The 11,940-nt window shown below is 19.4% G+C and overlaps 1 protein-coding gene across 1 annotated transcript; it reads left to right on the forward strand.

The window, feature by feature from the left end:
• Positions 1-2,332: 2,332 nt before the first annotated feature.
• Positions 2,333-3,219, forward strand: PmUG01_01031300 (Plasmodium exported protein, unknown function; the record flags this gene model as incomplete). Its single annotated transcript, XM_029008550.1, has 2 exons — positions 2,333-2,413; positions 2,554-3,219. The coding sequence occupies 2 exons, from the start codon at positions 2,333-2,335 to the stop codon at positions 3,217-3,219; spliced, it is 747 nt and encodes a 248-aa protein (XP_028860099.1).
• Between the last annotated feature and the right edge of the window lie 8,721 nt (positions 3,220-11,940).

An 11,940-nucleotide genomic window follows, 5' to 3' on the forward strand; every position in this document is an offset into this window, starting at 1 on the left:
TTGTTTAAAATTTTTTCAAAATAAAATTTTTGTGTATACATTCATTTCAACACCCCAAGGGTACATCTTTTTAAAATATAAAGTACTAATATTATTGCTGTATATATTCATATAAAATTTTATTTTAAAAGATAAACACATATAAATTCGTATTATATTTATATTTGTGTAAATGTTTATTAATTCATTTTTTATTATTATCCTCAAAATGTGTCATAAATATGTGCTTTAAGTTAAATAGTTTTTTCATATAATTTAACATAAAAATTCGTATTTTAAATATAAAATTTATGATTGAAGGAAATTTCTTGGATTATGTTTCATTTGACCTGATAATTTATTATATAAGGCCCTAATTCTGAATCCATGAATTACAAGTTAAGGCTTATTATTGCAGCAGAAGGGTATTGATCTATAATATGCCAATAAATATTACACATAGATACAAATATATATATCTTTTAAATAGTAAACAACCTTATTGTTAAAAAACGTCGTGAAAATTATTTTCATCTACTAATCAATTTTACTCGTTTTAATAAATAAAAATTCTTTATGAATTAATGGATATACTTAAGATTTATAAGTTCGTAAAAATACATATATTTTAAAATAGAAATATTATTAAGGCATTTATTAGAGGTTTTTTAATATAAATGATATTTTCCTTAAATTGTTAATTGTACTTAGTTTCGTTTTATTTAAAATTTTTTATATGGTAAAAGTATGTTTACCATGAATATGACATTTATTATATATTTAATAAATATAAATAATAATATTAAAGAAAGGATATGTTTTATAGATATCAATATATATATAATTAATCATCCAATTTAAAAAAAAATATATTTTTTACTTGTGGATATATATATACGCATAAATAAAGAACATAATTAAACATAATAATATATTATGTATTACAAACATAGTAAATGTATAAGATAATATAACTTATTCATATTAATGCTTTACAAAGCAAAATATTTGATGAAGGGGAAATATATTTACACTGTTTTTTCAACAGCTAAAAGTAATTAAATCATAGTATATGGTTGAAATGTGGAAAATTTTTTATAATATTTATACGATACAATAAAAATTATAACCATAGTTTTAGCTAAGAAATTGTTATTAGAGGTAATGGCTTTTAATTATTTTTAGTTCATCGTAATCTTGATTTCATTAATGATATTCTTTTATATCGAAGAGAATTTTTCTGTCTTGTTAAATGCATTTTTTTATTAAGTAAAATAGATAATAATTTCACGTTAAAATATATCATTAAGGTGTAAAATAATTATGTACATATAGCTATTTATAACATTTTTAACAAAGAAATTTTTTTTTTTTTTTTTTATTTTAATGGAAATTATTTTAAAAAAGAAATTTATCCTGGTTTTGATTTTTATTTCTATTTTTGTTATTATTTTTTTAATATGTATTATTAACAATTTCGAATAAATTTTAAAGGTACAAAATGCAACCTCCACAGAAGAAAAAATTATTTGGTTTAAGATTATTTATAAAAAGTTTAACATAAATTTGTCTTATATATTATAATAATTAAAGTAAGCTAAATTAAAATATAATCTATTATCACAACGTTGATAGGGGCTATTAAACATCTTTTTTTAAAATACATAATTATACGTATTTTGTATATGTTACATACGTACTAATTGAATTTTAATTAATCATTATTTTTATAAAAATATTAATTTTGTTATTCTAGTAATTTACTTTAATCATTGGATATAATTATAAAAAAAAGTTTTGTAAGAAATAAAAGACCATACATGAATTAAAAGTATTTTTTTTTTTTTTTTTTTCAATTGTAGAAAGAAATTTTTAATCTTCTGAAAGTCTATCTTGTATCTACTATTGTTGAGTATTTTTATATTATATTTTATTAATATCTCAAGAAAATTAAAAAAACATTTTATTAAAGTAAGTAGAAAATATATAAATATAAATAATTTTTTTTAAATAAAGTATTTAGAGCATATTTAATTTTGAATATTATATAATAATTATATGTTTTTAAAAATCTTAATTTATTCAATATTATATTAATAATAATATTTGAACAAACAAAAATTTACTAAAATATTTTTATTAAAAACATTTTTTGTTTTTTTACGTTTGAATATGAAATTTTGTTATATATTAATATATAAAAGTACGAATTTAAAAGATTTTGACAGAAAACAATATAGAAAAAGAATTTTTACATAATATATGTAGTTTCTATTGATTATTATATGAAAAATCATATATATAAAAATTCTTTTACCACAAAATATTAATTCTTATCATTAAATTCAACATTATGATACAAACAAATAAAGTCTCTTTTATTAATATTGTCTCATTTACTATTTTAATATGGATTAGCCAGTGTTTATATGAGGTAGTATAACAATCATAATTAATAACATTTGTAGTTTTTTTTTATAAACTTGCATTTTCATTTTAAAACTAATATTTTTATTTATATAGAAGAAATATATATATTTTTTTAAATATTGTATATATTTACTTAATTTTTAGTCAACTACTTCTGGAGAATCATGGAATAAAAACATCATATTATATAATGTATCAGATGCAAGAGTAGATAGAATATTAATTGGAGAAACAGATGTAAATTTCCGACAGAACTACTCATTCTTAAAAGAAAAGGCCATGCATTTACTAGATGAAGATGATGATATTTTTGCAAATAAATTAAATGCATTAATACAAAATGGGGATTTCCAGGAAAATTACAAAAAAGAAATGTACGATAGTAATTTTGAAATACCATTAAATTCATTTAAATATATTGATAATAATTATGATAGTTATGACAGTCTCAAAGAATCGGAATATGAAGAAAAAAAAGAACCAATTAAAATGAAAAAATTTGATTCAAGAAGAAAAAAAAAATCATCGTTGTCTAAAAGTTTTTTAAAGAGTTTAGATGAAAAATACGAAAATTGCGTGGCAGAACTAAGGGATACAAAATGTAAAAGGACAAGGAAACTTACAGATAAGTTTGATCTAAGTATGTTCACAAATATGTTTATAGCTCTTAGTCCAATTTTGATATCCGGTTTTCTCATGATAATGCTTTTGATTTCAAAGTGGTCTGGTGGTATATTATTTTCAGTGGCTCTATTTCTTGCATCTGTAGTTTATGTTATCTATAAATTTTTTAAAATTAATGGTGAGTAAACGTAATAATTGAATTAAGCATCATATGAATAATTTTATACACTCATTTTTATAATACTAAAAAATTATTCTTGGAAATCTTTAAATTGAATGCAATTATTTTAATATACATAAAATTTTATATATTTAAGATTATTATGTAAACACCTATTATTTGTGCTATATTTGAATTATATTCTTTTCAATTTTTTATCTAAAAAAATTGTTTAATTTTATTCACACATCACCTAATATAAATGGATCATTTAAATTTTTATCGTTTATTTATATATTTAATTACACTGTAAATATAATAATAATGTGTACATTTTTAAATAATTCCTATTTTTTATTATTATTTTTATTTATATATGTATGAAAATGAGTTATACATTTGTGTTTTAGTTAATTCCCAGAGTTCTATTTTAGCTATTTGTTTTGTTGATTTAGTAGTTTTGTTGTATATTTGTTTAATTTTTCATGTTTTCATTTTCATTTCAATACACATTTTAATTTTTAAAGATATAATGTTATTAGTTTCTATGATTATCCTGATCATGTAAATGTATATATTGCATATCTGTTCATTGGCTTATTAATTAGAATAACTTTTTGATAAAGAAAGGAAATCATAAATTAAAGTGTTTAAAACGAATAATAAAATAATTTATTTCAGAACGTTTTTTTGAGAAGAAATATTTTTTAATGACAAATTTTAATTTCATTAGGTGATATATTTGATCCACGAAAAATGAATAATAACATTGAAGTGCTAATTATATATTGTAAATGGAAACAATATTTCATATCAAGTATCATTATATACACATATTCATTTTTTATTTTTTTATTTTATTCTATTTTTTTATCTTTTATTTCATGCTTTTTCAGTAATTTTTTATTTAATTCATTTTCATAAGTCTTAATGGTTATATTTCTTCTTTTCTTAATGAGCCACATAATACCAATGTAGAATAAAGTTAATTGGATGCTATATATATATATATATATATATTTTTTTTTTTTTTTTTTTACTTATCATATTTATCTTTTTAAACTTATTAAAATTATGCTATTCTGAAACTGAATAAGCTTTAAGATATTGTATATCAGTCTACTATATTAAAATAATTACTAAAAATATATAGCGAGATAGAAAATAAAAAATATCATTAGCGTTTTTAGAAAAAGAATAATCTATGTAGTGTAATAAATATATATTATTTTTAATATAATTTTTTCATATCTTCTTGTAAGTTACAATTAATTCCATTTGGGTATGCATTTTAATGCTGTATAAAACTTAGAAATGAATAATTATTATAATAATAATATTACACTGGAAGTATATTTTTTCTTAATGTAATTTTATTAAATCAATATACATTCCATTTTGTCGCCTTAAAATTCCATTTGACACACTTCATAGTTTGATGATTAAGCATAAAATTAAACTGTACCTGATTTAATATATGAAAACAGCGAACATAATTTTATAGTAAATAAAAAATGACTTATATATCATATGGAATTAAAAAGTACCATTTTATTAGTTTTATTGTAACGTTAACTATTCTTACATTTTACGTGGCTAACACATTAAATTATGACAAATGAATCATACATTATTTTCAGTTGTATTTGATGATCGTATTATTTTATGAAAGAAAAAGAAAAAAATCATTAAAAATAATTCACATTTTATATTATAGCCCGTAAATATTTGTACTTGCGAAATTCTGTGAGTATTGAAAGTTTACATATGTTTTGTTTAGTTTGTTAGCTAGTCAACTTTTTGGATATTTTGTTAATTCATTACCGTGCTTAACGCTGATTTGATTAATAATACGTTCGAATATATATTTAATTATGTAGCATACACTACTTATCGTTTGCGCGTTCTAGAATATTTTTATTTATTTTAGGTGAAATAAATATATAATAGCTAATATTATTGTCAAAAAGAGGTCTATAAATGTACTATATTGTATGAAACATGGTATAAAATTAAAAATACAAATATGTCAAACATAAAAATTTAAATAAAAAAAATATACAATAAAGCATTTATAAAAAAATAAATTAATAAATTAAAAAAAAAAATTTTAATGAAACTTTAGTAAAATATTACAATGATACAATTACTCTTATTTTCTTTGTTTTTTTACATTTTTTATAAATATTGTAACGTATGAGGTACTATAACTTTGTATGTGATGTAGTATATTATTTTTTATAAATAATTATTGTATATATTTTTTATAACTGAATTTTAATTAATTGTACTTAAGGTATATAATGAATATTAACATGAACTTAATGACTGTACACAATGATATAACTATGAAATATGTAAAAATACTCTTGAACTTTTTAAAATTTCTTTATTAAAATAATTTCCCTAATTAATTATATTATTTAAACTGTTGAACGATATAGAACTTAAATAAGTTTTGTTGAGCGTATTAAGAGATATTTTACTATTAAAATATATATTCATACATTTCAACTGAATTACTTACTCTTTTATATATAAGAGTGATTTGTGGGATAAAACCAGATTGAAATATACATTTAGTTAATAATAAAATTTTGTAATTTTAAAATTAGTTAATTTTTATACATGATTATTTTTACTTTTTATTATTAAGTGTTCACGTTTCCCCTTTTAAAATTTATTCCTGCTGTTACATTTCGTTCATTCAGTAATCCAGTTTTAAATAGTCTTTTATTAATTGTCCTAATTTACAATATTATTTAATCTTAAAAAAGAGTATTATAATATTGTAAGGGCTCACAAATTATGTTTAAGCCTATTTTACAAGAATAAGTAATACTACATAATAATATTTATAAATTAATTATTTTTACACATGTCATAAATTAATATCTTTATGTTTGTTTATGGAATATCTTGATAGTATGTTAAATGTATAAAATTTATAAGTAACATGTACAGTTATAAGTAATTCCTATTAATATAAAATTATAATATATTCTTATGGCATATTGTGTAGATGAATCTATTTATTCCGAATGTAATCATATGTTTTAATCATCATTTGTATAGAACGAAAATATGTAAGCTTGTAAGGGAAATATTAGGGTATATATTGTTGTGTTATATATTAATAAAGTGTACATATGTGTAATATGAACAATTTATGAATTCAGTTCATTTTTATACTCTTAAGATTTAAATTTTATTATAACTAAGGATTAATCTTGTTTGCTTTACAATAATAACATCATACTAAATGAATAAGTTCATAAATTTAATAAAATTTATGTTTCGCTTGTTAATAATGTCTTATCAAATTACAACTTACTTTGATTATCATGATAATTTAGCTTCCATAATCAAACATAAAAAATAAATTGTGTTCCTTGATTAATTTGAGTTGATGGAATAACACATATATCATTTCTATTATTAATAATTATTGTCTATTAACATAAATAATTATTAAATAATGAACTTAACTGAAAATGTGTGCAAGTGTAAATTAATAGGACAACATTCTATAAATTACACAAAGTATAGTGTTATTGAATTAATAAACGAGAGTGTAAAAAATTACACTATATAGAATTTTTATATGCTGTGTCTAATAGATTTTTACTTATTATTATAAAATTATAGTCATTGAGCACAAGTTTATATAGATTTTTCATTTTTTTATGGAACAGTGGAATTTCATTATATTTTAGTAATGAACAAAGATTTTACGGATTATTACTTGGATGATATTAAAAATAATTTGGATAAGTGTCCCTACATATATTAGAACGAAAAAAATAAATATTGCACTAACCTACCCAACTTTCATATATTTTATTAATATGAGTACAATAAATATATTTGTTTTATTCTTAACAGAATAAAATTTACTTTCTGTAATAAAATAATTTTAAAAATAGTAAAACAAATATATGATCTCTTTGCATTTTTCTAAAATACAACCAAAATGATATAAGCAATGTTTATAACTGTTTAATTCGAAATTATTGACAGTCCTTAATCCCATAACTTTATTCAATTTATAAATATGTTGATTAAAATTATATTCAGGATTATACGTAATTCAGAATACTTTTGATTGTTCACTACTTTCATATTCTATTAAATTAGAATTTTTGCCAAAATTTTCTCCCGTTAACTTAGTATTATACGGTACCTTAGGGCGTTTTGTTAAATAAAAGGCATATTAAAAGTTTTATTGGTTTAACCGATGTATATTTTTATTATTTCCTTATATATTCAATAAATAAAATATAGAAAATGATCATCTTCATTTTTTAATTCATTTTGAATATATCGACATTTTATTCTTAGATTTATCGATAAATTTTTAAGAACTGATAATTTCCTCTATAATTATATAACCCTAAGATATATGTGCAGTTATTGCAATATTTATTGATATAATAATTGCTATGATATTTCTCATGTATATTATTTGGGGCGCAAAACGTTTAAAACATTTTCCTGTAAATCAATAATAGAAAAATAATTATCAATATTTCTAAATGCACGATATAAATCATATGATTTTTATTATTGTATAACAACTATAGAATACTAAAATAATTGTTTATATGAATTATTTTAATGGAAAACTATAGTGTACAAATTCACACATTGTTTTTCATGGTAACTGTTAACAGTATGTCTCTATATTTGCATAACGTAGTTAAATCCTTTTTAGAATCATTAGATTTCCAAGTTTCATTTGCTGTAGGTCTATATTTTCTTCAACAAATTCTAAATATATTTTGTTCATAGGTAATTTAATTTTCATAAATATTAAGTATACAAGACTTTAAATATTACTTTATCATAGTGTGCTTCATTATAATTCTTTTCCGTCTTTTAGAATAACTTACATATATTTTCTATATGTTGTAATATTTGTCCATGTTTTGAAACATTATTCCTACTCATTACAGTTTTTATATTATTATATATTATTCTGAAGAAAATTATAATATTTTTTATCATTTAGTATTACTATATTATGTTGTTTTGTATATATTTTTATAGAATTATTCTTTGTGTTCATCTTTATAACATTCACCTTTTAAGGGATTTTCCATTTTGTTTTAAAGGTCATTAATGTATATGACATAAAAATTACCATCTTTTATTTTTACACATAACTAATGGATCAAGTAATTACAACACTTACTGCAATTAATAACCATAATGTATTTTAAGGAATTCTAAATGTACTTCCTGATTTTCTACTAATTTTTTAATGATACAATAAATTAAACGAATATTGCTCTTATATTGCAATCCTAATAAGTTTCATAGGATAATATGTTGAATATGAGGAATCTATATTATTATATATTATCCATTGAACATTTTATTATATTAATATTATTCTATAGAAAAAAGTAAAATTAAAATTTGCATTAATTTATAAACTTTTATTTTAAGGATAATCTTTTTGATTCTGTTTAATGAGACATAAAATAAACAAATAATATGACACAAACAGTTATTTTAGAAGAAAAAATAATATTTACCCCAACATTTCCAATATTGTACGAATACTATTCACTATTTCTACAGTCACGTTAATTAATAACCAGAGAACTTTTTATCATTATATGAAAAAAAATATATATCAAAAATGATATTTCACGTTCTACTGACATATTAAATATTCTTTTTTACTGGATATGAAATACAAATAAATATTTCTTAATCCTAAATGTTATTTAATAATATTTCATTATTAATTTAGAGTAGTGTTATTATTAATATATGAAAGACAACTTATTAATTAAAGTAAAACTAAAATTACCATTTAACTATAATATTACACGGTAAAATAATAATATATAAGATATTCTTTTATGCATTTACCCTATAATTCCATTAAAATAATGCAACATGGAGCAAAATGTTTTTAAATATTCGTGAGGATAAATTATAATATACATAATAAAATAATTATTTGTTCTTGCGTTTATTTTAAGGCATTGAATGAATATACATTTGGAGTTATGAAACTTTTCTTTATAGTTAATAATGTGTCTATTTTATTTAAAGATATGTAACTTCAAATATTTCGTAAAAATTTGCTTAAATAGTTTACATATTTACATATATTTTTCCACAGTTTACAGAAAGGATATTAAAATTTTGTAAAATATTATAACTGATGAAATATATTAGTTAACGGTTAATATAATGCATTAAAAATATTACGTTTTTTTATTAAATCGTAGATATTTATTATAGGAAATATTTACTTAATTATAATATTGTTTTTTTTTTTAAATGGTCTACATATGATAATTACAATATTACATCTTCCTTTTCTATTCATTTTAAATAATATGGAAATTAAAACATCATTTTCTCGATAATATTTGTCATTAATAGTATAAACGTTTTGGTAAATATAATATTTAAAATATATTTGTAGGGGAAGAAAAATAATCGATGTACTTGGTAAAAAAAAAAATTATTGATGGAAATACAAATAAATTAACATAAGTTAAAACGAATGCGTTATAAATGTATTTATGTATAAAACATAACAGAAATATTGATGCTTATCAAATAGAATACAACTTCACATAATCCTTACAATACATATGAAAAAATGAAAATATACTAAATTGAGTTCTCTATTTTTTTCAGATAGTTAAACAGTAATAATAAGTGATATTATTATATTCTTGTATTTGCTTATGTATCTTTGGTATTAGTTTTTTTTAACTTCATATCATAATAATTCTGATATTTTATAGTATTTTTGAAAATAAAAAGAAAGTAAGCATCAAAAAATATTTCTTACATTTTTTGAACATTTATTTTTTAATGTATAACTCAAATCCATTTTTAAAATTATGTATTCGCTATAATTATATAATATCATAACCCATTTAAAAAAAATATATATATTTGAATTTTTTATTATTTTTTAAAATTATTATTCTATCAGAATTTATTTCAGTGTTATTATGTATAAACTAAAAAAAAATAATAACGGTTATATAACACACTATTAACTATCATACATATTAATATTTGGAAATATTCACGACATTAAAAATTTGTCATTATTTTTGAAAAATCGAAAAATGTTATAAAAATAAGTCTTCATCCTTTTTTATTTTTATGTATTTTCTGTATATTTTTAACTAAACTGGTTTATCCATTTTATGATATTCATACAGTTGTAATAATTGCGCAATTTATTTTTTACATTACATTACATTTGACTTATTAGTGGCCAATAAAAGGGGAAAACAAAAAGAATATATGCATCTGATAATTAAAGAAAAATGAAGCATATTAATAGCATACATAATACTCTGTATATATTCAATATGCATTCAATAGTGGTTTCACACAATAAAACGTAATATTCTTGTATAATGTTATTCTTTTTTTTTATAAAACTTTTATTCATTAAAGAATAATTATTCTTCTTAGCATTGTTAAAAAATAAAAATATCTAAATTTTAACAAATTTCAAAAAATCATTAAATGCTGAATGATACAAATATTAATGATAGTTAAATAATATATATTTTTTAATGTAATGTAATATATTCATTTCTATTTAATATATATGTTATGATAACATCATATTTCCGGAAGTAAATGCATAAAATTTAAGTAACACATTACCTGTTCACAAAAATTAAAACTTCAGAAGTATATTTACTATTTTAGTTGTCTATTACACATGCCTCAGTGGTAATGTTATGACCAAGCACACTGTAGGTATATTATAATATATGTATTTAATGTGATGAAATATTATTTGTATATTTTTTTTTCTTCGTATTTTTGTGGTTAATATATTTATTTAAATACAAAATAAATTGTTAAATATGAAAGTAAAATATATTTTTATAATTTATCTAAAATAAATTTTACTTTATTTTGAAGATATTTGTTTAAAAGAAAAAAAAAAGATTATTAACAAAAAATATATAATTTAATTAACTAAAAAGAAAAAAAAGAAAAAGAAATTTTGCCATTATATAAATATGAATCTAAATTTACCAAAAATAAATACATGTATAAGAGTAATCTTTAAAGAATAAATATATGTTTTTTTAATCTTTTTTTTTTTCTTAATAAAAAGGAACACGGATATAACATGATTTGTAAGCCTCTCAATATCCTTTTACTAAGTAAGCATTTTATATTATAATTAGTCTAATAAGTATTACGTGGTTCAATAATTTAAATAAAGCCTCCTTTTTTTCGAATTTTTATTTGAATATGTTGCATGTACCCAAAAAATTCCTGCGTTGCCTTCAAGAAACGTGTAACTATATGTTTCTTTTGGTAGAATTTTATAAATTCATCTTTCTATAGTAATAAACTAGCGTAAAAATGAAAATATGAAATGTGCAAAATACACTTAATTTATATTAAAAAAATTTTGATCAAAAAAAATATACTTAGTACCATAAAACATTTACATTTTAGAATTAAACTTATATTCACATTATAAAGATTAAAAAAAGAAGTATTCCAAGAGTTACAAAAATTACTAACAGTAAGGAGTAGAGATTATCTTTTGGTAATTCCTTAATAAGATATTTCGATGTATTAGATAAAACTTTTTTAGCATTATTCGGTGAATGAACTTGATAAATTGAGTGTTCTGTTCTTAAATTAGATACACCATAAAGATATTGTCATAATACACTTTTTTTTATCTTTAATGGACATTTTATTATCTCAGTATAATTTAAGAT

Source organism: Plasmodium malariae (assembly GCF_900090045.1).
Source record: "Plasmodium malariae genome assembly, chromosome: 1".
Classification (NCBI taxonomy): Eukaryota; Apicomplexa; class Aconoidasida; order Haemosporida; family Plasmodiidae; genus Plasmodium; species Plasmodium malariae.